This window comes from Mesitornis unicolor, unplaced genomic scaffold (genome assembly GCF_000695765.1).
Source record: "Mesitornis unicolor isolate BGI_N332 unplaced genomic scaffold, ASM69576v1 scaffold18506, whole genome shotgun sequence".
In the NCBI taxonomy this organism is placed as follows: domain Eukaryota; kingdom Metazoa; phylum Chordata; class Aves; order Mesitornithiformes; family Mesitornithidae; genus Mesitornis; species Mesitornis unicolor.
In genome coordinates, this window is record NW_010190551.1 from 60,717 (window position 1) to 88,182 (window position 27,466).

General features: G+C 42.4%; 1 protein-coding gene across 1 annotated transcript; it reads right to left on the reverse strand.

The window, feature by feature from the left end:
• Window positions 1–509: 509 nt before the first annotated feature.
• On the reverse strand, window positions 510–27,466 carry JAZF1 (JAZF zinc finger 1). The gene is made up of 3 exons (XM_010186445.1): window positions 27,271–27,466; window positions 7,113–7,282; window positions 510–1,073 (listed from the first exon to the last, which is right to left on the reverse strand). Exons 1-3 carry the CDS (start codon window positions 27,461–27,463, stop codon window positions 897–899), a joined length of 540 nt encoding a protein of 179 aa, XP_010184747.1. The 5' UTR covers window positions 27,464–27,466; the 3' UTR covers window positions 510–896.

Below are 27,466 nucleotides of genomic sequence, written 5' to 3' on the forward strand. Positions count from 1 at the left end.
AGTGCTTTAAAACTTCATCTGAGATGAAGAGAATTGTTTCTCACACACACACATAAATTTGCACTTAAGTATTTCCAAGTGTCTTTCTAAGAGATAGTCTGGGGTAGATACTCAGTTGGACTGGGATATTGGTCCTCAAACAACGTTTGATGGGCGTGAACGTAACATGATGTCTTGAACAAAGAAAAGTAGGAATTCCTAACACTAAAGTGATTGTTGGCTTCGGTCGAAGGGCAAGATTTTCAGCATCTCAAAAGGGGGATTGGGGGGGGGGGAAAGATTTGCAAGATAATATAAAATACAGCAAGCACACCTTTGTATGTATGTTATTTAAGTATGAAAATAGTTTTAGCATATTATGTTAAACATTCTTTCTTATTTATATTTCCATTACCTAAAAGACTCGCTACTCCACTGCTCGCTCGGTCCCGTAAGGCAAGTTGTTAACAGAGTCTGGCGAGGCCGGGAGCCGTTTGGTTTTGCATGCGCTCAGACGGATGCGTTGAGATCTTCGTCACGTTACAATCTTGAAGGGCTGTCAGTGCCAAGCTCTCCTCCTCTCGCTCCTGTTCAACACGGCAGAACAACTCGATACGCAACAACGCCCCCCCCAAATCACCTCTTTTGTTTGTTTTGGAGAAAAATGTTCCGAAGAACCCATAGCTTTTATAGCACCTTATCTCAAAGTAATGAAAATGGGTATGATGATTACATGTGCAAATGTACAAAATCATTAACTCTACAAAGATACATCATTCCAAAATTACAGAAAATTTTAAAGCATGCATTTAATTTCGTTTTTTAAAGGGTTGCTGAATGCTTCCCCTGAAAAAGGTGGCTGTTCTCAAAATCAGCAACTGCTGGTGAGGGTTTCTTGGCACGTTGTGACCAGCACGTTATTGCTGCATCTTCCTGATAATCTCAGCAGACACGGGGGGGTGGAAATTGATTGTGTGGTGCCGCAGGCCCTGAGCTGTCTTGTAACTCTTCCCGCAGCGACACTTGAAGGGTTTGCGTACGCGGATTTGCGTCCTGTGGCCGTTCTTGGCGTGGTACTTGATACCGTTCACATTCTGCGAGCGAGAGAGCACAATGTTAGTGGGCGAGGGGGCTCACAACCGCCCGGCTTCCTCTGGAAAAAAACAGAAACTGGTTAACTTACAGGCAAAATCACACTTAATCGCTACTAACTCTCCCATGGTGTTGCACTTTCAAGATACGAGGTGGGATGAGAAGGAGAATAATCTGTGCAGGCCTAACGTGAATCTTGCCTACCTGTGTAATCCTGATTTTTATCTTCTAACATGCGGCACTTTCCAAAAAATGCCATTTAATGGGTGCACACACGGATGCTCTTTGCGTCCTTCCATTATTTTCGTATAGCAGTGACAAATTTCATTCAAGGATCATTTAGAAGCAAACAAAGAACTGGCATGGAGGCTCCAGTCGCACTTCTTCAACCCGCTGAAGCCCTGGCCATGGGGTGTGTGTGTGTGTGTGTGTGTGTGTGTGTTCCTGTCTGTGGCATTGTTTCGAGAGATGTCTTTAGGCGCAGCAAAGCATGATAGTTTGCACATTGTCTCCAAAGAATTCACTGCGGGGAACATTCGACTTCCCAAAGTTACACAGGGCATGCACTTAGAAAATAACCCAGAGAAGCCGTCTTCAGAACAGCTGCTGTTGTTTGGGACTGGGCTTCAGCTAAAACTCAGGAGCTGATCTCCACTGTGTTGGGGAGCAAGGACCCAGTACCACGACTTAACCTTACACTGCCACAGGCAGGCAACGTTTTTTTCTAGATCAGTCAAGAACCTTACTAAACCTAAACCAAAATCATTCCCCGTCCTCCTTTTCACAGCTTTCTGGCAAACGTGGAAGAAGCTGTTCGGGTCTCCCTACAATGTGATACTGCTTCACGGAGGAGTTGTCTCACTGGAGTCTCTCTTATCTGCTTCCACTAAAAGAGCTCGGATTTTTGGATAAGTAAGAAAAGGATAAAAAAAGAAGCTTACATCTTTTGGATAAAAAAGAAAATTAGAGCTTTTCTGAGGAAGAAGAGAAGATACCAGGACAATCTGTGACAAGATCCAGCTCTGAGGCTCTACTGGGTCCTCTCCAAAGTTTCCAGATAGGTAACGCAGTTTTTTTAACAGTTCAAAAAAACCCCAAATCAATGAACAGCACTGGTATTAATTAACCCACTAACTTAAAAGTTTCAGGGTTTTTGTCTTTGCTGAGCCACTGCCTGGTGTTACACACAACAAAAATCCCCTTGGCTCTTGTTAAGCAGCAAGGTCAAGTTTAAGGCACAGCTTACAGCAAGGGGAAGCTCCAGCGTGGCACTCACAGCAGTTCAACAAGCTGGGCAACTTGTTTAAAACCAAAAAAATAACCTTCAGGAATCAGAACAGAGCTACAACTCCTGAAACTTCAGAAGACTGTGTCTACAGATACCTGTATCTATAGACATATGTTAACTGTGCCAACGCAAAACCAGTTCTCCGATTTCCATCACAAAGCTGAGCATGGCTCTGTTCCCGTCAGGACTCACAAAACCCAGTGAGTCTGCACCACTGAATGGCATTTTAGGGCAGCCTGGGTGTCTGGAGGAGTTGATTTGTGGAAATTCTTTGGAAAGAAAAACTTAGCCTAAAATATCCACCCTGGAAAAAGGGTACGGCATCAGACTCCAAGCAACTGCCACAGACTCATGCTTCTCTTCTCGAGAGCATCCAGGCACTGAATCCTCACTTGAAGTTGCAAGTCCAGCCCCAAATTGTCCTTTACATCCTTAAAAATACTGGACACCTCCTGCACAGACGAGAACCTTCAGTCTCCCGACATACAAACATGGGACTTCAGTGCAGGCCCCTTCTGGGTGAAGAGCATTCAGAGCAGGCAGCAGGAGGTACCACCAAGACAGACAAGGGACCATCAAAGTTACAAATCATCCCCAAGAGCAGTCAAGCAAATTCCCTGCAAGTTATCCAAGATCCCGAGGCAGCTTTTAGATGGTTTTGCACTGATACAACCTCCAGCACCCCCAGGATCGCTGGGTTGAGGGGCTGGGGATGTCGCTGATGGCATGGGGACTGTCACAAGACATCTCTCAACACCTAAGTACTGTTAGGACCTGTGCCTTCAAAGAAGAGAAAATGTGGGGGAAACCTGATAAACTTTTGCTACTACAGTGAGATTTTTAAAACCAAGCTATCTCCAAACCCTGTGTATATTTTGGAAACTACAGAAACCTGTTTAGACTTTCAATTTTTGTAAGAAATCGCTTTAAGATACTTTAAGACTAGAATCAATTGCTAGAGATGCCATAAATCAGCAATCATAAATATCCTCACTATCCCATACCAGTGGTATTCTTCTCCTGACTGGGATTTTTTAACAATCCCCTCAGCCTCAAGCACACCACACGCTTTGGTGAAGGGGGAAAGGTACTTTCAGGCAGAAAAACGTAAGGCAAAGCTAAACCCGAAACCCACGTGGAATGAGTTGGGCCACGGAAGGGCTGTAAGCCTCGCAGAGGACGAGGAGCTACTCTAACCAGAAACTTGACCCCTATTGCTGTCTACAAGAAAGCCGTTGTTAGAATTACTGTGACTCCTCAGCGCTTTTTCCACTGCTGTAATGTAAACACTTTGTTGTACGCCCAGGCCGAGTTTGTTGAGGTACAGCAAACCCCGCTGCCAAACTCATCCATCACTTTTATTGCTCCGGTTACTTAAGTTGCTCATTATTTACTCTCACAAATGGCTGAGGAAGAAGATGGCAGTGCAGAAGGGGACTACTCAAATCTTTAACAGGAGGAAGCAATTATTAACCTGGGCCCAGATCGGGAGGAGATACACGAGTTCAGACGGGCACCACCTGGTTTGCACAGAGCCGCGGGCACTTCCTGGGCAGGCCCCTCGCACTCGTGAGGCCATGACGCTGCCACCCCTTCAAGCAGGAGAGACACCAAGGATGGTTTGGGATTTCTTGTTTCAGGCCTGGACATCCATACATGGTTTTGTATCTCCCGACTGTTCCTGTTTTCTCCATAACAGTATACGTGCATTATTTGTGGGGTTTTTTTTGTATCTCTATTTTGTATCAAACTTCATTTGCCCTTCCGAAGTTGCCTGAATAAGTTTATCAACATCACACACACATTTTGAATGGCCTGCTCCACAGCCAGAGACCAAACACAGGGCACAGACTGGTGGCATTGAGCTGCCACTTCCATATATCCACACATACACACACACACACAGCTGCTACAGGTGGCATTTTTGCAAAGCACTCAATACCCACACACTTCTGGACAGGGCATCTAAATGTGGATACAGATCCAAAATCTGGTGAGTGTGACTGCCACAGAAACAAGGATAAGATCTGCAGGTTCCTTTGAATCATGCAGATGATTTACTAAAAATCAAATTTAAGGCATTAAATACAAATCAAATGAAGAAAAAATACCTAAAAATGGCAAACTATAAAATCCGTATAATTTGTACTCTAGGTCAGTAACCATAGTTGGAGAAGCAGCAAGCAAGCTTCAGTAGTTGAGAGGCTTGTGAGGCATCTGGAGGCTTTTCAGCATCTAAGTCAGTGTGCTCCAGATTAATTTTGCTGTTTCTGACTATCCCACAAACAAATTTACATCTCATTTTAAAAGGTGGGGTTTTTTCCTCAGAATCCTCAGCTCCTCAAGAAGATCTGTGCCATGTAGAACACCCATACATATTACAAGCCAGCAATTTTATGTATTAGAAAGAGAGAAAGTTCCTGAAGAACAACCAAGTGTTTCTGACTCGCTTGTACTGCACGGCCTATGGGAACCAGCCCAGAGACAGTAGCTGGGCAGGGGCCAGGGGGGTCCCCTGATACCCATCTGGGCTGGTGCCCAAACATGTCCCCAGCAGTTTCCATTGTCTGCCCCTGCCCGCTCCTTGGGAGTGTTTGTTGTTCTCATTCTTGTCTTATTTACCTTTCCGTAATGGCTTTTCGGTACAGAGGCCATCTTTTATCCTTGCACATTGTTTGCAAAAAGGAGCCCCATCCCTACTGGGTCCTTGAAGCGGTGCTGTAATACAAATAACGCGTCTAAAAATAACCTTTCTGCCTCTCAAATGTACGTCACCTAAGGCCAGACAAAAGAAAACTGTGTATATCCTCCTTTCCTCCCTGCTCCCTAAAGGAATGCGTCCTTTCTCAGCCGTAAAGTGAGCCTGGCAATTACTGTATGTGCGTGTCCCTGTTCCTGTTTGGAGCTCTATAATGGTTTTACAGCCCTGGCTGTGATTATTCTGTACCCACCAGAAGATCCCAGGGCTTTGATCACAGGACTCCCTACCCAGACTCCGCAAATAATTCATCAGAGGAGGGGGTCAGGCAGAAGGAGGACGGAGAGGAAATAAGAAACACGGCTGACACAAAGCTAAAAGGAAGGAAACAAAGATAAACATGGAAGAAGAAAAAAGTTAGGCCGAAAAGAAAAAAGGGAGGAAACAGAGCCCACAGAAAAGAGAAATGAGGTGAGACAGAGTTTAAGGAAATGCATATTCCTATCAGGACTAAACAGAGATGAGTTTCTTAGGAAAATACAGTACTTTTTATTTGCGCTCTGCCTGTCAGCCCCTCCAAGGGTCATTAATTTGGTCCCTGTCTGCCTGTCCCAACAGCAGCGGTGCACAAGATACCCCTCAGACAGTGCTCGTGCGTTTGAGATTAAGGTGGGGAGATAGCAGAAGCCAGCAGAAACAGCTTGCTTATTTGGGCAATAAAAAGACGCAGGGCTGGCAGTCAAACACAGAGCAGACAGGATATAGCAAATTACAGGCTTCTCCTTCAAGCCTTTGCCATTAAGGGGATATTTTCTGCAATGCATAGATGCCCTGTGGGCACAGGGACTTCTAACAACCTCCATGGCTTGTTTGCTTCCTGAGCTGGGGATTTAGCTTTTATACCATACCCTTGATCTGGCACCGCTTCCACCACACACAGGAGAAGTATAATCTGGAACAACATGGGTATATCTGCAAAGTAACACTTGCAAATAGCTGAAAACATCTTTCCCTCTGCCCTGCCCCTGGAGATGGTGTTCTGAAGAGGAGAACAACCACAGCTCAGACTAATCTCTGCAAAAAGACTTGTATGTCACTAAGACATGAGCACGCTGCTTTCTTGCTCGTGATCTAAGTAAGCACTGTAAGTACGAACAGATCTGCACACGAATCTGACTCTCATGATTTGCTGCTACAGGAGCTGCCGCAGTGGAGAACAGCTGCAGCAGCGCTGACACACGTTCTTGTCCACTGCATGGCTTCATGCACAGTTTATTCATTCTTGTCACAACTGTTTTATCTCAAATGTTATTAGTCTTCCTATATTTCTCTTTCATATTTCTGTTCTCTTTTAAGTCCCTACTTTTCAGTTATTTAAAGGAGAAGCCATAAAATAAAACTAGCATAAAACCAACCCAACCACCAGTGCTTTTTCTAGGGTATAGGTCAGTGGCTGCATTTTCCAGTGCTTCATGCAAAAATGTCAGAAAACGACTCAGAGGCGCTGTGCCAACACGCTGCTTCTGTTCCCAAATGTCACTGACTGCAGAAAACAGCACTGAACTCCAGGCTGGTCAATACAACTTTATCTGCCCCTGACCCAGAGAAGCACCCTGGGCAGTGTCACTAAAGGAGAGGCAGGATCTCCAGCGGTTACAGAGGAGGAAAATTCATTCTGGCACTGATGTACAGAAGCTTCATTTATTCAGTGTCTCTGAAAGGGACCCTGGAGATTATTTTGCTGGTGGTACCTCCTGCCTTCTGCAGTTAATTTGTCTAAACAGTAGAAAGCCATTTATAATGTGTAAAGCAAAAGCACTGTATGTAATCTCTCCTGACAGACAGGGATGCAAAAGGCTGCACCCTTTGCAAAACTGGTAACTTGGCTGCGCTTAAGAGGAAACGAGTGAATAAAATGTGTACTCTGCTAAAATACCACAAAAATAAAGGTGAAAAGTCTATTAAACGAGAAAGGTACAAATTGAGCTTAGAGGCTCCTCCCCCTGCCCCTCACTATACCAGCAGGAAATAAGGAAGCTCTGCACTACTGCTTACCTTATATCTTTTTTTACATCCAGGAACAGGACAGGCAAAAGGTTTCTCATCTCCTCCATTCATGCACATTGAACTAAGGATAGCTTCAGAGCTGATAGCACTTTCTGTAGTCCAGGACTCATCACTGTCTGATTCTTCATAGTCTACTTCCTCCTCATCGTATTCACTACCTAGAAAAGCGTGGTGGTGAGATAAAACAGGCATAAATCAGAGCACGGCGAGATAACACATTGTGCATTTATTGTATCTGCTATAATGACTTGCAATTTCCCCACTTTTGTCTTTGCTGGAAGACAGTTGTTTTTAATTTTATAAATCTATCTTTCTTGCAGTTATTTCTTCCTTCATAAAGACACCAGTGGTTCTTTTTCTAATAACCCAGACAGGCATTATTAATATACCTTCATAAACTGTGTGGCACAGAAAGTTCCAAGGACTGATTTTAAAATGCATTTTCATTACTCGTCAAACACCAGGATCCTTCCGTCTTTCCCAGTGCCTGAACGGAAAATGTGGTTTTCTTCCTCCTCTGCAATTAAAGCTAATTTTAAGGCTTCTCTTTATGCAATACAATACTGAAGAGCGTAATTCTACAGATCATAAACAGTGTAAAATAATATGTTGACAAGTCCTAATGCATTTACTAGCCCTTTGGAATTAATAGGAATTATAGCACAACATTAATAAGAATTATATTGTAGCAATTATAGTTGTGAAATTCATTCCCTCAGGTGTGGGGATAACTTGCATTGTGTGGCTGCCCCGAACAGACCGCATTCTGTTCCAGATACGCCGCGACAGCCATCTGAGCAGCTGCTGCTGAGTTTGTTTATTATTTTTAATTGCAACAACTATTAATGAAATTCTCTGAAGAAGTTAAATGTGAAACAAGAGAAATTAGGAAAGCAGGATTCCTACTGTAAAAATACAGTAAAAAAATAAAATGAAAGCAGTGGAGGGAAGAGCCCCAGCTGATTAAAAAGAAAATATAAGCACAGAGGGAGAGAGGGAAAGCTGAGGGAAACTTCTGCGGTGCCAGCGGGAGGTGGTGCTGCGTTTCCCCTCCCCTTTCTTCTTTCCCTTTCCCAGCTCTGCTCAATTTCATCCCTTCTGCTGAAAGACGACTTGGCTCCGGGTGCTGGAATAGCTCCCGTTATTAAAGCCAGTTATGTGCCACTTGCACGGCTCTATTTGCTTCCCTCGCATGCCCTCGCCTCTAAGCAGCTCTGCGCGCCGAGAAGAAAACGGGGACAGACGCCTCGCCGCACTTTAAAAAAGAAGCACCCCGACTTCACAGAGAAAACCCATGCTGCAGCGCACAGTGGGGTTTCTGGGGTGGTTTTTTTTATTCTGGGGTACTAAATACACACCTATCCTCTCAAATGTGGACCCTCTGGGTCCTCTGGCGCGCAGCTGAGGAGCTGGGTGGGTGCGTTCCCGCCGCCGGCATGAGCGCAGGCGCCCCCGCGCTGAGCACGCCTGGAAGCGCTGCCCTGCTGACGGTGAGCCCGCATCCCACCCCAGCCAAAGCGGCACCGACCTCTGGAAGCACCGCTGAACGCCAGCAACAGCCACCTAGCATGAAGTTAAGGAGTTGTTATAGTTTAATTAACTAATAAAAAAATGGAGGCAAAACCACAACTCTGCTGCCACGACTTCCTGCCCTTGGTTGTATCTTGATGGAAAAAATTCCTCAAGCTGTTCCTTTCAAACTTTTTAGCTCAGTGGGGTTTTTTTAGGCAAATGCAACAGAAACCCCTATTGTAAATACACCTATGCACTCCTAGGATGAGAAAATACACAACACTGATACCAATAATTTCTGCTGTTATAATCGCCTCCCTCGTAAGCCCCTTTAAGAGGGGGTGATTTCCTCCCAAACAGGATTTTGTCCTCCCAAAGGAAGCATCATTTGAGACTGTACAACATCTACTAAGCATATTGCTACTTCTAGTGATAACAAGTAGCATGCTTTTATAAAGTAACAATCAGTGCTCTATAAAACTTAATACACAACGTGGTATATAAAGGAAAAGACACACACACACCAGTGGGGAGAGGAAGCAACCACTGAAATTATGTATTTCCACAGGGTTTCCCATAGTTTCAGGGCATGCTTTTAATTTTTCTAGTAACTTTGTACAGTAAGACCCAATTCTGTAACAGCTTTTGCCTGTACTTCACTTGTAGGTAGGCCCACTGAAAGAGCCAAAAGAGTTTTTTAAATAGTACGTAAACAAATGCTCAAGACTTTAAACCATGACTTGTCACTAGGGGTTTCATGATAAGCTTTTTCAAGTATGAATAACCATAGAAATAGATGTATTTCTTCATGCACAAAAGAGTAATACTAATAGTGCCAAGTACCTTGAAGGCACATTACTTTATACAAAGCTGGAACTGCAGCATCTAGCACTGCTTTTATCTAACAGCATCCTACTGAACTCAATTCTTCGTACTCTTAAATAATTAAAAATCGCAAAATGTACTTAAGAGGGTCCTGGTAGAAACAAAATGTAAAAAACTTACTGTCTCGAAAAAAAATCATCAGCAATAAAAATCTATCCTTGCAATACTGATGTTGTTTCAGCTGCCATAGAAAAACAACACTGCTTTAGCCAGGCTTTTAACCAATTCCACCTCAGAATTTAATTTCCTCAGTTGTCAGTGTCTAAGAGCAGCAACCCACGCGGTGCCTCACCGATGCTGTGCGACACATCAGAGGCAGCAGAAATAAAAAAGAGGAAAGGCAAAAAAGCGCAACCCGCAGGTTGGCGCTGCCATAACAAACAGCCCGTAGACGAGGTATTTTAATTAAGCAGCGTAAGGCCGGGGCCGGTGGCTCTGCAGAGCCGTTCCCACGCCAGGCTGGAGTCCCCGGCCCTGGGCTCCACGTCAGGTGTAGAGGCTGCAACCCGAGCTGCGGCTGCCGCGGGCGCCGTGCCAGGGACCAGCAGCGCACTGTGAGCAACACGCTGCTTGCTTGCTTCTTTTTTACTTTAACCGGGTTGGCGTTTCACAATAACAATTGTAAATATTTACTTTTTAAAGGAAAAATTAAGCATGTTTGCATCTAACCCATGGCCTGTTGCAGGGTGTAAGGACTGCGTGACTCAGACAAGTATTTGCAGTAACTCTTAGGGGCTTGGCTCCCTCATCTCCGCTTGGACAGTGCCGTGCATGGAGAGGACAGGACACTCTGCTGGGGCACGCTGCCCTGCCGGGGCTGCTCGGAGCCCTTCCTGTGTGCTAATGGCCATACCGCTTCCCGTCACGCAGTACTCAGTGGGAAAATACTGGAGCATCTGAACAGCAAGAAACTCCCCAAAAGTCAGCAGCACGCATTTCTCTAAGATGAAGTGTCTAAATACCCAAAGGGAAAACGGTGAATAGAGAAGCACATGCTTTCAGCAAGATGATGTGCAAATACACAATATTATTACACCATAACTAAATACTGGTTCTACAAAAGCACGAAAACTGTCTTCACATCTCTCCCCTGGCAATGCTCTTTCTGAGGCTCCTTGCTAGCTCGCTGCTTTTTACCATACCCAGATTGATCATCTGGCTTTCATTCAGAGATCCTACAGAGTTCCACCTCAGCCTACCCTAAACCCAATGCTTTATCATCCAAATGACTCCGTAACATCTTCCTGTTGAAATCAAGCAAGAACGTAACTTCATCCTACAGCAAAGATCTCACCTCTCAAAGGCCCAGCTACTACTTTTTCTTTTACCAGCAGATGAAGTCAGTAGTTTAAACAGTTCAGAAACTTTTTGTAGAGCGTTGATCATTTGACATTCTGGAATAGACAACATCTTAGCTACACTGCTGAAAACCCGAAGCCTTATCTTTCATGTTTCTGGGGTTTAGCTGGTATTCACACTACCGTGGCCAAGATAAATTCTGCTTCTTGAGTGACTGAATTCACTCCACCGTGAGATTTACAGAGGATTTTCCCCCTCAACTTTGAATGAATCTTGTTTCTAAGCAGGTGCATGTAATTTGTAGTTATGTCACTTTTTAAATCTAAAGACTGTGCCTCAAAACATAAAAAAGACAAAGCTGATGAAAACCAGCACAAGCTGCGTGTGCCATTAAAATGAACGTGATCTATCTCGACCTCCGATCAAGAACGTTACGAATTCTTCCTTTCTCCTCCCATGAAGAAAAACAAACACAAAACATCCTTGCCAATTATTTTTGCGACCAGAAAGCACGCATTGAAGTACACAATGAATAACCATGAGCAAATAGCTTAATGCAGTGGTAACCAACATTGCAAGTGTCACTGAAAGTTCATGGTAATTCCAGTGATCTCTCATAAAAATCCAGCTTCACACTTGGTCCCGTGCGGGACTTGCAGTTTGTATTTCATAGCAACAGTTTTATGAGAGCACTTCTTATGTTAAGACGTTTGCACTCCCATATACCGTGACAGCTTCTTTGATAAAAAAATAGTGAATTATTAGTATTATGTGAATTTTGGTTGAACACTAAGGCACATTTAAGGATTCGTCAAACTTCTTCCCCCAGTGCCCATGGACGCACACAGTCTCCTCCGTGCTCACCAGCGGGGAGAATGTTCCCACAGCTGCTACTCATTGCTGAGCTAAAGACATATCAAGCCATTCACAGTGAAATATTTTTTCCTTTATATAAAGTATGGGAAATGCATGCTAGGAGCAATGAAACGTAAACCAGTTAAATAACACGCATCACGGCCGCTGCACAAGTCTTTGGTCTGGAAGCTGCAGCAGGATCCTCTCAGCTGTGAGCTAGTATGGGTGGCAAAATGCATTGGCTCTGCAAGCTCAGGCAACAAATGTCAGACACTGGGTCACCCAAACAGACTAAGCCAGGGCTTCTTCTTGGCTTTTTTGCTTGCTCTGGGGGCAGGGGAAGAAGAGGACTCAGAGGACAGAAAGGTCCATTCAGATTAATTTCTTCTATTTTCAAAAATGCTTATTTATCATTCATGTCCACAAAGATGTTACAAACATATATGTAATACAACTAAGAAAACCCAGAGCAGTTTAAAGAGAGCACTGGGTAGTGCTACAGACAGCGGTATTTTAGACTGCAAGTGCAATTGCAGTGCTTGGATTAAGCACCCACATAAAGGGAGCACCAGGTTCACCACGGTGAAGGCTGGAGCCTTTCTTCAGCTGCCGGGAGCAAGCACACGCAGTTAGAAGTTTTATTTTTTATCCCAGTAAATATCTCTGAACCTCAGATCATGGGAGAAGAGAGGAGAGGCCAAGCTGCTCTCAAAGCCAACCGCACGCTTGGCAGCTCCAGGGAGCTGCTCGAGATGGCTGTGGTTTGCCAAAGGGGCACCTCCACCCCTCTGCCCATCACAAGGGAGCCATCCAAACCGCAATCACAGCTTCTGAGTGAGCGGCTCCTGCGGGCTGCGTGGTCAGTGGTGGTCGCTGCCAGGCTGCGCTCACACACGCTGCGCCAGGAGCGCGTCCCTCGTCTTGCCTGCAGCCGCTGGCAGCCTCCTGCTCTTCCTCAGGACACCACCAGAGCAGGATTTCGCCAGAAAAACGTCTTCTGGGGAAACCACCCTTCCTACCAGGCCTCTGCTAGCCCAGATCAAGTATCAAGCGCTGAGTAACGAGCTGTTTAAGAACTATTACTACTCAAAAGAACTCATTTTCTATTGTCTCTGCCAGAAGCAAGGCTCGGTTAGCAAATAAGCACCAGAGGAATTAAAAAAATGTACCTCGTGTCATGATGTGAATATGGCTTCACATACACAGAGCAATATGGTTTTTAACATTATTCTGATGCATTTAAAAGCACTAGAGAAAACAAGTTAGACAAAAAATACTTCTTGTTTGTTTGCATCATATGAAAAGTAGCTTTCAGGCAGTAGAGTCTGCTGTACCAAAGGAGGGAACGTTTAAGCAAGCAAGGGTATAGGCAGATGTTTTTGGACATCCTCTACCCTCTCTCACAGTTTTGCCACAGAAACGGCAGCTGTGACTTGGCCAGTCACGGAGTCTGAAAAGACACTTCCCACAGCTACTTTGGAGCGTGGTACCTCAAACAGGACAAACCCACAAGCAGTTAAGCACCCAACCCACAGGTAACTTTGCTGTTTTAAGCGAAATAAGCAACTTCCGTTTCATTTAAATGCTCAGTGTAAACTCACGCGGAATCTTAAGTGACCGAAGTTGTATTCAGTTACAAGGTTTGAATCCACTTTGGAGAGCATGCAGACACTTGAGAGCCTATAGGTAAAACACAGAACCAAATACACTGTATTTTGGTATAGAGTGATTTCAGCTGAGCTAACCTATGTGGGAAATCACCCTAAAGTCCTCAAGGTAAAGCTAAAATGATAAAGGTACAAAATAAACATAAAGGCTTTTATTTAAAGTACTATAATATTCCATTAGTATTATGCATTCTTACTCACTGTCAGTAAAATTTGGAACTACTTACACATGAGATCTGCTCAGTTTTGGGCCACAAGAGAAACAGAACTGATGACACTGAAGTTAAAAAAAATTAGTCCTCCAGAGCCAATAGAGGGGTTGGTGGAGCAGCTGGACTCCTGCCTGGCCTTAGGAGCAACTGTGTGCCATTTTCTATCTGCACCTTCATATCGCTATATCGAAGAACAGTCTTTAAAGCTAAAACACACAAAATCCCAATCCCAAGATTGTAAATCCACTAAAAGGAGCCTGCACACCTATACAAGCAGGGATGTTACAACTCACTGAATGTATAAATGTATGCAAATAAAACACACACGTAATAAGCTAAGTAAGAAAAAACTTTTCTCCACTCCCAATTACTTGCAAACCAGCAACTAATCACAAAAACATGCATGTAAAGAGCCTATTCTGGAAAAAACCAGTCAACTGATACCACGGCATGTGTTCTGCGGAGCAGGACTTGCTGAGAACGCTGCAGAGGTGCTAAAGCAAATTGTTACAATGTCACTGCACAATGTGCTGTTGAGGTTTTATGGTCACACTGCGCCAATAGTCTCGGGAAGTTATTTTGCATTCTTACATAAACTTTTTTCCTCAATCCTGTTTTCCACAAAAAAGGGCTTTCAATAATGTACAATCTTCTGTTTATACATAGTACAGGAAAAACATGATAAACCCAAGAACACAATCTGTACTTTAAACGTATTTTGAAACTGGATTTCTACAACTTCATATAAACAAGAATAAGCTGCTAAACGCTCACCAACAAAAGAGCAGAACCTTCCTGTAATTAAATGGCAGCATTTTACACAACGCTTTTTTTTAAATAATGGAAATAAAAAAGTAAATAAATACATCAATCCAGCAGACCCCTCCCAACTTGAGGCTTAACCTGCAAATTAATGTAGCAGTAATAAAACCTATGCCAGCTGGAATCCTTTCTTCCTCCGGCTTTGGCCAGAGCAGCGAGAGCAGGTATACGTTTGAAGAAAAACAAAGTAGGACATTTTCCACCTTCAGTCACGAGATCTTAATTGAACTCTGGCAAACGTTTAAAGATCTTCTCAAAATGCTCAAGAAAGAATTAAAACCAGTTGGGGCTGAGAAAAAGAAACAATCCACCCTTCTTCCCTCCTCCTCTCCCCCCAAACATCTGTTCCAAACTTCTACTCCAAAAACCACAGCGAGGAACAGTCATAATTAATGTTATTTTGGCTTTTTAGTTGCTAGGCCTGCATTCTGAGGCTAGAAATACAAAAAAACAAGTTCAGGGCATTATTACTGTACTTAAGGACTCTCCTGACACATGTAACAAAAAGGCAGCTTTCCTTTTCTCTCCTTTTCCCATCTTTTCATTAAAAAAAAAGAGAAAAAAATTAGGGTATCAGGAAACAGCTTCATGTTTAAGATAAAGGATTACAATAAAAAGTACCTACACAGATGAACTACACTTTACGAAGCTATGAAAATACATTGGAGACGTGTTTTATAAGAGCGGGTTCAATGCGCTTTACAGCTGTCCACAAGCCATCCAGCCACTTACAGCGCAGGCCATAAAACTGGTAATGCACACAGCACTCACCCAGCCCGGCTGCTGCGCCCTCCTCCGTGCACAAACCCAGCGAGGATGCACTGGGACATGGCCAGGCTCCGATCCAAGGAATTCCCATCACTGCGCACAAGGAGCATCACTGATTCCTGCAGGATTCAGTTACGTGGAGATTTCCAAGATGCTTCTGGGCCAAATCTCAGACCTTCACATGTGAATGGGCCAAAAGGATCCCCCTGCAGGCTGCTCGTGGAGAACCAGGGAGTGGTGGAGCTGTGGAGACCCAGGGCAGCTCAGCGTCCTTTGGGCAGCTTTAGGCTGAGGGATTATCATGCTTGTGAGCCCCTGGAGGGTTACAAACCCCTGGCTTGGGAACCAGGGAGGCAAGGGCAGATTCTCCACTTCAGTGCACTGAAAGGCAGGAGGAAATGGCTTCAAGTTGCGCCAGGGGAGGTTTAAATCGGATATTAGGATAAATTTCCTTACTGAAAGAGTGGTCAAGCACTGGAACAGGCTGCCCAGGGAGGTGGTGGAGTCGCCATACCTGGAGGTGGTCAAGAAGTGCATGGATATGGCACTTCAGGAGATGGTTTAGTGGGCACAGTGGTGTTGGGTTGGCGGTTGGAGTCGATGATCCTAGAAGTCTCTTCTCGTGTATTATTTTGCACAAAAGGATATTTGATGCTTCTCTCTGCCTGCTTTTAAATGCTCTGACTATCCAGATTTAAGAAACTCCACCAGTATAATTTGAAAGACAGCCCTAATGACAATACTCAGAATTACCAGTAAGGACTAAGATGCCTATTGACCACTGAGCCAGGATCAAGGCTTCTGTCATCCTGCCTATGCACAAAATCTACAAGAATGTGCTGTTTCATTTTTAAATTAATCCAACTTTGTGTTTTTGGGAAAGAAATGCATTTTTAACACCCAAACATAAGAACACATTCAGTGGGGAGTCATGTCTCCTCTCTTTTTTAAAAACAAAGATTCTGATAAAATAAAATCTGCACTGTGCCTGGTATGCTGTCACAAATGTTTCTTTGAATCAGGTGTACAGAATGTATGTTAGCAGGTGTGAGTTGTTTCAGATGATCTATCACTGGGCTGAGGTTGAAATGAAAGTACTTTTCAAGTTGTTATTTCCACTGTTCCTTGGATCCTTTGGCATTAGAGGCAGAAGAGCAGAGAAGCTGCCCTGAGTGATGCTGTCTGACTATATATGGAAAAACCTGACAAGAAGGAGCCTATGCTGGCAGGGACAAGGCACCAGCCTTCATCTTCAGCAACAGTTGGGTGGTATCTTTCACCTGCCAGGCTACAAGCGCTAGCTAAAAAGACAAGAGAGTATGTAGTTTTGGGGTCAGCAAATGTTTCATGGCCTTTAGCTCACTTGGTAATACACGAGAGCTACAAACCTCCCTGTTTTTCCTAGAATTTTACATCATGCTGATGATCGTGCACTGGCTATCATCAACTCACAATACACCTTTTACCCTGTGAAATAAACCTCTCTGTGCTTTACGTTAAGCGTGACACGGTACCTTAGTCCTTGCTTTTTGCTGCTTCTGATTTGCTTTGGCTACAATGCAAGGAAAACTCAAACTTTTGGTTACGTTTCACCATCTTCAGCACAGTGAAGTGCAGGCCCAAGTATGTTATTTTTTCTGCTAGGGCTTTCTTCGAAAACCGTAACTGCTCTCAGTATGCAGACATACAACACTAGTATAGCTAGAGTGATTTTTTCAGTTCTCGAGGCACTACAATGGTACAAAATATCCCTTTCAATCCTGTAGTGTAATATTTACATATGTGTGTGTGTTTATGTGTCCATATACATACACACCATTGCACTGCAGTTTCCAACTTTCTGAAAAACATACATGCTTTCAGTTAGTACTTTTCAAGGTAATTAGCAGATTACTTATACAGCTAAATAGTAAATAATGAAATAAATAAATTAAAATCCTTCCACCAGTTGGTCCTTGCAGTGTAAACACCCAAACATGAATGCTGTTATTGTTACCCACAAGCACTGCAGTTCCTTTTCGAGTGTCAAGCTATGCCTACGTTAAACCAGTCACGGCACAAGCTGTGCGAGGCAGGCACAACGCGCCTTCTACAAAACGTGTGTTTTTTACACATTTGGAAGAAGAGAGGTCCATGCACAGTGAGTGCGATTCTACACCAAAAGAACCCCACCACAAATTAACACAGAGATAATCTTTAGGCTTATTGTACATTTTTTGCTCTTGACCCTATTAAAAACAGTTTGCCAGGTCAGACTACTATGATGGGGATTATAAAACAGTTCCTGTGCTTGGAAGTACTTTAAATCTACAGGCCATGTTTCTGTTCCTGCTTTGTAGCTCAAAACCCAAAACTAGTGATGATTTTATGAGTTGCTATAGTCTAGACAACTCGGTTACTTTTCAATGAAATGGTTCCTTGGGGAGAGTCCTGTGAAAATTCCCGTTCAATTTATTACAGGTAGGTGCAACTAAAATACAATTCTGCAGCACGGCAGCTTTACAATTGCCGGCGCAATTGATGTCTGTATGAAACAAGAACGCTCTGAAGAGGCCAGGAAGACCAAGTACCACAGACAGAAGGTTACAGGTAAAGCTACCTGTAGGTATCGGGATGAGGTAAGTAAGATGCAAGGTTAAATTTTTATATAAATTTTTAAATTTCTGATGCTCCTTCTCCTCTGGCAAGATGCACAGTTCCACTGGAAAGTGCAGAATCTGCCAACTGACTCAATCTTCCCAGACCACACTTGTATAGCAAACTGGGCTCAACACATTTTTACTGCCAAGTTAAAAAGCAAATGAGAAATTTAACAGAATTATAAGAGAAATGAACCCATCATGGAGGAAAAGGAAGAAAAACAGAAAATACAGAGAAAAGCTATGAGAAGAATTGTCATTAAAAAAAACCTTCATGCAGTTTGCCCTCACAGCACAGCTCTATTTTCTCCCATCAGCTGTGTTTACCTCAATCTTATTTTCCTTTGTATTATCACTTACAAATGGCCTTTTAACTTTAGAAGTAATTACAGTTATCACAAGCACCACTTTAAAATAATTTCATTTTGTGAATGTAGTATAGGCCTTTTTGTACTTAGAAGTTAAGTTTAGGATGGCACTAAAAGGTTATCGTGACATGTGTCCTTGTGAAAACCACAGAAAAGGTTAGTTATAGCAGAGTCCCTGTCATTTTGCTCCATCTTTACAAGGTTACAGCCTTGGATCAGTGGGAATCCCAAACCTCCAAAACGGTAAGACGCTCATGGGTGGTGTTGGCTTATCTAGCACAGCCCTGCAGAAATACTCCAAGGGTGCCTCCACCGTCAGCAACACCTTGGTGCTAGACCTCCCTCTGTGCTCCTGCAGGGTGTTATTGGTTATCTGGTTCATCTCCAACAGTCAGTACGAGAAACTGACCTGTCACTGGAAGTTACTTTGACTTACTGCCACTGCTTTATCAGAACTCCACAAAAACTGATCAAGAAAACAGTAGCAACACGAGTTACAGCAGTTTGCTGGTGGTCCCTCAGCAGAAAAGACCTCCAGCCACTTCAGGACATCAAGACACAGCCACTCCCATGCGATCCAGGTGGGCTTGGAAATCACTGAGCCACCAATTCATGCAAGTTTGATTAAGATGATGTGTTTGGTCTTCATGATAATTTCAAGCTATTTGACTTGTTAGTAATTATTATTTGCCATGCAGTCACTCCCAAGATATGACAGCAGCACCACTGCTGTGCATGCAATACGAGATCATCTTTGCTCCACAGATCCTCACAAGCTGAAGTTTCAGTATGTTCTGGGAATGCAATTCTTTCAGTTTGGTTTGGTTTGGTCAGTGAGTTATCAATATAAAACATACTCTCGCCTCTCTAAGGAACCCAGATAGGCACCTGTCAGCAGATGACTGCTAGAAAAAAGAGATCCATTTCTGAAGCACTCAGCCAAGCACAGTAATGAGCATTTGAGCATTTTTTCACCCTGGATTACTCAAAGAAAGAGCTGAATATTTATGAGGTTAAAGCCTGGCTCCCTAGAAAGGGCATGTCGCATCTAGCTCTGAAAAAACAACATCTTTTAGCTGTTGCTGGGAACAAATCCCACCTGTGCTAAGAAAACCCCTACAGGAAATAATTGCACTTTCACTTATTTTTCATTGTTATTGAAAATCTCCTACTATAGCTTTATTCCTTACGGCAGAAACTAGAAACTACCACAGATTTTACTTATTATTCATGCTCAGTCACGACCTCAGCCAAAAGCCCACGTTAAAATCTCATACCATGTCTAAGTACACACATACATTATAGTTAAGTCATATGTTGATCAACTGCTTTGCACAACGCCATTCATTATTTCTTAAAATTATTATTTATGTATTTATTTTTTACAAGAACACCCATAAGGCTCTGCTAGAATAGGTGCCTCAGACTGCTAAATGCTGGGCAAACATATGTATATATTAATTAGCATGCAGGATTAATATAGGCCCCCAAACCTGCAATTAGATGAAACTATTTTGGCTCCAATAATTATAAAGAAAGTTCTCTTTCGTCATCTGCACAGAAACGTGAAATCCTGGCTCCAGTGAATTCCCTCAGAGGGAAGTTTTGCCACCGACCGCAATACAGTTCCCTCAAGATATTTTATCACAGATTTTGTCATACCTGAAATATCAAACGCATTCAGACAAACGTTCATTATGTTGGCGAAAAGAATTTGGTCTTCATTTTGTGAAGTATGGCGTAGTGATTTGCCATACAAAAGTGGGTCTGTAGATCTAATTTTTAATAAAAACATAGCATACAAGTTCTTTGGTCTCTGGACAGGCAATTAAGCAAGTAGAAGCTTCTGTCAATCTGAACAACTAATGAGATGGTTCCTCAGACATCTGAAAGGGTTTTTTCAAGCTGCAGCAGAACTTGGTTGATTTGTGCTTTACTATGCAAGACACCCCATAAGTCAAACACACAAAAAAATGTAGCATTCCCAGCCCACTTCTCAGCCATGATTTAACACAGGAGCCCGGGGATTGATCTCATATTTCTACTTTTCATTATGTTTTCAATTACATCTGCGTGATAGTACATTACATTAACATAAGGTCTAATAATTCAACTGGAGCATTTACAATACGCTCATGCAGGTGAAGAGTTTTTGAAGCGAATGGCTAAAGTTAGACTTTTGTGCATACATAAATTCTTGGGCTTGCAGCTCTGCAAGTGCAGCAGACTTCATTCCAGCCTGACAAAACGCTTGTTATGTGCTCAAAGTCAGGCGTTCACCTTCTCAGTGAGTATTAACCATGTGCTTAAGTGCACGTGACCCGAATTTGTAGCACAATTTTCAAAAATGCATGCTTGTCTCCACTGATTTGTCCTGACTCCCAAGTCTAACTTCAAGCAGCTTTAAAATCTTTATCAAAGAATATTTTGCAGTGCACTATCCTTAAAAAAGCAGACCATCCCAAAAGAGCAGGCTCTCTCCAGCTGTAGCAGTACTGAGCCAATCTGCACTGCCCAAAGATAGAACTGCTGCAGATTACCAAATGAACAGCAGATTTAATGGTTCACAGTCTACTCTGATTCAACCTAACATGGAGTTCAGAAATGCCACCTGCTGACAGAAGCTGAAGAGATTCTGATATAAACAGCAGTTCTGCCACAAATTCAGATTAATTTTGCTACGTTTTAATAGTACATCCATAAACAAAAAACCCTTGAGCACCTAACTGCTCCTCCCCTCAGTCCTCAATTCATTTGTGGGGGGTAACTCGTGTTATTTTACATCTCTACTGTCCACTTTAAACTTACGAAGTAGCTTAGTGGAGCAGATCTTTCTTGCTGGATTCTGCTTAATGTGCTGCTACAGCACTCTGCGTAACAGCTGTCTGTGCCATACGATTACTTCATTGTTGAAAGCGTTACATATGGAAACTGCACTGAAATGTTAGCCGCTCTGATACCTATGAAGAGGAATGAGCTTTTGCATTACTACAAGACAACGCATTTTTCAAACAACTTAAAGTAACAAAAATTAAAAGCACATTGAGAATCTAAACCATATTAGTTTCCAGCACGCCTGTTACTCTGTTTCGACGCCCAGTTCCAATGGCTGGTTACTATTGTGTTTCTGATTGCTCTTCCCAGCAAACAATGGGCAGTTTGCTTTCAACTTCTGCATTCTTGGAAAAGGGAACAGATTCAAGAGGAGGCCCTTGGGACTCCTTCATGAGTTATCCATGATGGCAAATGCTATACAGCGGAATTATAGGAACGATACCTCATGTCATTGAGTTAACATTGCTGGAGATAACAGGGTTTATTGGAAAGACTCATGAACTGCCACACAGTGCTTTGCTTCCCAAAACCACAGCTCCCACCGCAGATAAGTCCTTAACAGACCAGAGGCAAGGTGGATCCTAACAGATTCATTTCTGAGTCCCAACTGCCTTGGGCAGGAGGAGAAAGGAGATCTTTAGTTGTAATATGCAGACTTCCCTCCCCTGTAAATCAGTCACCCAGAGAGGGAACAATGAAGCTCTAAATTATTTCATCAGTAGCAAGAACTCTCGTTAACACAAGAAGGAAGCTGTGATTTTTTGGTCACGGTTTTGCCAGTAGTTGGCATTTGAATCCTAAATGAAATCCAGCTGAATAAGAGAAAAGATTAATAGTCTGAGATGTAAGAATTGATTAACTTTGTTGACTAAAAGGTCATACGTACACTATTTTAATCTTAGAAGACATTCCCGTATGATGTCAATGGGACATGATTCTCTTTAATTTAGTTCGATAACTAAACCCACAACAAATACATACATATTTAAAATCGTTGCAGGTATTTAAGAATGCAGTCACACTAGATAGCAAAAGTACTTCTAATTACACCTGAAAAGGCTCTGAAGAGACACACTAGGTGAAGACTGATTTTTTTTTTTAATTGAAAATATATTGAATTTCACTTTCTGTCTCTAAATCACATATTATATAAAGTCATGGCTCATGCCTAGTATGATTTTTTAGAAAAAACTGGCCCATTTCACAGGATATGTTCTTACTGGCTGAAACAGTGCAGCTTTAGGATCACTGACACAGCTACAAAATGTCTTGATTTCAGTTTAAGAATATGTTCTCCATATCTAAAAAACTGCTCAGTCATTATAGATCTACTAAATCCTCATTTAAATAGTATCCTCAAATGGTAAATGTTTCTACATCAATAACACTAACTTGAAAGCCTCAGCCATTGATTTTTTTTTAAGTCTTAAAAAATTGCTGTACTGAATTTTTAGGCGTATTTGATTACAGTATCACTGTTTAGATCTTAATTTCCTTTAAGGTTAAAGCCAATCCCACAAAGTATTTTTTACTCCAAATTAAAATTAATTATTGCTTTCATGTTTTACAAGAAAGAAAAATAAAAGAGACTGAAAAGTTAGGTGTTTTCTGTGGGAAGAAAATGGGGTCACTTTTGTAAGTATTGATATTGGGCTAGTGGAAATTTGAAGGAAGAGTGCCACATTAAGGAAAGGTAAAATCCTTCAAATGCAGTCAATCAAAAATGACTGCGCAAATATGACTCCCCAGAAAGGCATTTCTCCTAATTAATAAGAGAAACCAGTAGCTAGTCACCTACTTAAATGACAGCTGCAGATCAAAACGGGACTTGCCACTCTCTCATGGGGTCAGCTGTGACCACCCATGAAAGCTCGCTCTTTCTTTACCAGCAGAAGGACTGACGGACGGCCACGGCTCTTCCAGACAACCACAGCATCCTCAGTGCTCGCTGCCAGGACCGGCTGCCACCCGCTGCCCCCCACCATCAGGCAGTGAGTAGGTCTATTAAAACAGCATCAACGTTATAACTTGTAATCCATTAAAATCCAAATAAACAGGAAAGGAGGTCTGAGAGCCAGTTTCTTCAGAGCAAAATGTAATGCTAATTATGAGGTTCTCAAATATCCCAGCTTTTTTGGGGGTGGGCAAGACTTTGGGTTGAGCCATTAAAAAGCCAGTTGGTAGTATTAAACTGTTACTTTAAGATTTATAAGAAGAACAAAAATACACTCCAGACTGAAATTTACTATCTCAGGCTTGGAATCGCTTAAAGAAAAAAAAAATAGTTGTAATAAATATGGATGAAAAACAAACAAACACAAAACAGTGGTTTCAGATGATTCTTGGCACTTCTTCAATGCAAAAGTGGCTGTAGTTTTTTTTTTTAAGTTTGAGACTCATTACTACAAATTACTGTTGTAACTAAAATTGGGACCAGGTTATTTTAGTAACAAATTACCAGTAAGTTACTATCACTGACTGTTTTTTAAAGCTTTTCACTATAAAGAGATATTACAGTTTTCAAAGGAATGTCAATGTTCTGACTTAGTCAAAAGCCAGGAAGTTAGGGGTGGAAATTTCATCTGTGAGCCACATAGATGTATGAAAACATTTAAAAAATTAACAGCGTATGTTGAAGATGCAATGTCAGCCTCATTTTTATCCGTAACTAGACTTCATTAGTTTTGTGGGTTTCAAATTGACATTTAAAATAAAGGCAACATCAGTTTTTGTGACTTAATTGAGTATTCCTTAAGTAAAGAGATATTTCAATGTTTGCAGACTGTTAACATCTTTCCAAAATAAGCCCTGTGCTGGTGCTACTTAGCTATATTCCCTCTATCACCCTAAGGAGTCTGCATTGCTGAGGGGAGCCATTTCTTTTTGCTAAATTCTCCCTGCAAGCTGTAACAAGAGCATTTACGCCTGCTAAACAAAGCCTCCTGGGAGAGACTTATTGTTCAAACAAAAACTGGAACAAGTTTTTAAAGTGAGCTTTCTGCCGTCATTCGAAGATGCAGGTCTTAAGAAGAAGAGAAAACTTCTTACAGGAGAGGGAACAAAAAGCCAAATGTAAGCAGAGAGTTTGTGCCGGCCAACCCTGAGGGAACAGAAGGGAGGTATAGAAAATTAACTGCTGCATTTTTACTTCCCACCAAAACCACAAACGGGCTGTTTCAGGGGACTAACACATACAGAGTCTGCAGATAAATACATGTCTACCTCATTACCTGAGAAGAGCCTTAAAGAGCACACTTCTTTGCTGAATATTCCTGCTTCTGGATGAATAATCTCATTTAGGCAGAAGAAGGAGCTATACATACGTATGCAACATTTGCAGCTTGTATGTGTGTCAGAGCTTGGAAGCTGCTCAGCTCTGTCTGCGAATTTGGCCCGTAGTCTTTTGGCACAGATTTTTACTGCAAAAACGTTAACAAACATTCTCTGCAGCCAAACCACCTTGAACTGTTTCTTATCAAATTTCACAAGCTAAGTGGGTTTGAGTCTGGTCAATACATAGATGAGGGATCATTATATGAAATTACGCTTTACTGAAAAATGACAGCAGTAGCTTAACAGCATCAGGAAATGGCAGGACTTAGCTGGAAGGACATGCCCAAAGGCGACCGGGATTCAGGCAGCTGCTGGCTTCACCCAAAATAAGATTACCACACCTAGGAAAGCCAAGATGAGCAGCATACCTACAGGGAGGACGGTACATGGAAAATGGAACCCAAAAAATTAGTGAGGTTCCTGCTTTCTACCTCGAACAAGAATGGCAAACAGCCATACAGGACAGTCTCTGCTAAGGGTCACACATATCTGCATCCCATCTCACCAGCTTGTGCTTTCTCTGGCATCTACAGCAGCACCAGCCTGGGGTTACACCTTGTGCAGTAACAGCAATGCCAGGCACACCGTCCAAGTCTGCTGCCCTAACAAAGTATCCAACAAGTGAGATGAGAGATAATAAAAGAGAAACTGCCATTACGAATTTTTCATTAATAGATTGGGTCAAAGCAACCCCATTCTGTTTCTGATGAAGTACAGGTCTAAAGGAGGATGAGGACAATGCTTGTATTTGGATTATACGAATACCTAACATCAACCCAGATGACCTCATTTCAGGCAACCTAAGGACAAACAGCCTCTTTGTTTCTTAAGTTGCCACAACATCCATGTTTACCTGTATGCAAAGACAAGTTAACAAGCGTTTGCTCGGAGCACAGATCAAACAGGACCACACAGAAGGAAAACAGCAATATTCTTCATTCTCACTGGATGCAGGGGAAGGCATGCCTGTAAGGTTGAAAGCTGTGTAGGCACTGCGAGGCTGAAATGCAGGATGATTTCCATACTCTAAATTGCTTCCCTGAAACAGATCTTGCCTAACTATCCTTGGTTTTATCACCTTGCTGCTCAATTGCCATACATACTTGCACTTCAGGGAAAAAGATTCGCATCAGCCAGCGACAGACATGTGAGCTGTCTATCTAACAGGCTGTTGGCCCTTCCTGGGCTCCCTCTGCAGGCACTGAACCGGCAAAAACAGAAATTCAGCCACGGTGTGACTCTGAGCACCTCATCTATGTGAGTTAGAACCACTGCGGAGAACAAAATCCTATGCCAAGCAAACACTGGGGGAAATTCTGTGGTAATCAGAAAAATCTCAATACTTATTTTAGGTCCGTAAAAACTTTTAAGATGACAAAAATGGAAATTCTGGACTGAGGCTGCTGAAATGCAACTCAGTTGGTAGTTAATAAAAAAAAAACCCAAAAAACCCCCAAAAACCCCAAAAACCGTCTTCAAGAAAGAATACAGGTTTATCGGTACCAGGCTACTGCAAACCTTAATCCTGGAACAGGGCTTCAACAAGGAACTTGGAACTGAGGGTGCAGAAAGTGGAAACTGGGATTATTTGGTATTATTTATAACCTAGCAGGCAAGACTCCCAGAAACACAGCCGTAACAAGCTGATTCACCTAACTACAGGTAAAACAACATTCTGAGTAACTCAAAAAGTTTGCAAGATAAATCAATACTAAAATTAAGATGCTGGCTCTTTTGCTTTAGTACCTGATGGAACACGTTTCAAAAAGTACTTCGCTACCCAGTGTTCCTGACAGATGTGCAAAGTTACGCCACCCGACCACATCACGGATTAGCCTTCCCAGGGGCTGCACAAAAAGTAGAACAACAGGAAGCAGGAATTCCTCGACATCTGTAGGATGTCAAGGAAATTATTCAATTTGTTTCAAAGAGGAGATAATCGAGAAAATCTAAAATTTTCTGAATTGCACTAGGACGTTATCATTTGGATGTTCTCAACATCCCTCCCTTTTTCACATCCAGAGACATACAGAACAACCAGTTCATTTCAGAACTTCCACACAGAGCATTGCAAGGACTGCGACAACTTTTCTATTTAATCATTAATATTAAAACATTCGATAGCTTATATAAAACAAAAAGCAAAACAGTTTATCAAGGCAAGGATGCTCATGTGATTTCCTATTAAGGAGAATACGTTTAGCCTACTTATTACAGACCAGAGGTACTCTATGCATTTAGCTTTTTAGAAAGAAATACTGGTATTTAATCTAAAGTGTATCAGAACTATCTGACAAGATCTCCACTTAACATAAACCAGGCTGACTCGGGCCAAGAGTTCAGCACAGCAATTTTCATTTTCTCTAATCAGTGCAATTTCCTACCTGGGAAAACCACTGGCATACCCGTTTTGGAAGAAAACACAAGATCATTTTTTTCATACATTACTTCTTTTGAACATCGCTTCCTAATGAAAGTCATGTCTATATGATGACAGCAGCTGAACATTCCTCCCTGTCCACTCATTTATCTATGAATTCAATCCCCCTCAAAAACAAAAACCAAAAAGAAGAAAGGGGCAGGGGAGAAGATTCCGACCACTTTTACTTGTATCTTAAATAGGCTCTGTACCACGCACAGAGCTCTCCCACTGATACATCAGGGGTCTTTCGCACATTTGGCATTTCTGGTAAGGTTAGCTTCTTTGTGTAATAACTTCAGCTGCAATTGTTGAAGTTAGTGTCCTTCTCTGCTTTAAGAAAGAATTTGGAAACAAATGCCTGAACACATTTTACAGACTGCAAACTAAATGCAAATAAAAGAGCCCCAAGTTTTTCTATTTTATTTTTAGGAGTTCTTCTTCCCAATGCCTCAGGACATTTGTTGTTCCCCAGACACCATGTAGCAAAATCGCTAGTTTATTTGGGATAAACCAAAGAATAGGTGCTTACCTGTAGGAGTACTACTGCGAAACGAAGAGGAGGGGGTGATTGGAGGGGTGACTGGAGGAGTAAGGCTTCCACTGCTGTGGCGAGGTGGAGTAGATACATTCCCACGGGACACTGTGCTTGACAAAGTCAAAGAGAGTTTTGGCTGAATCTTTTTCTTCAAAGACTCCTGCTCACGTCGAGCTGCATCAGTCATAAA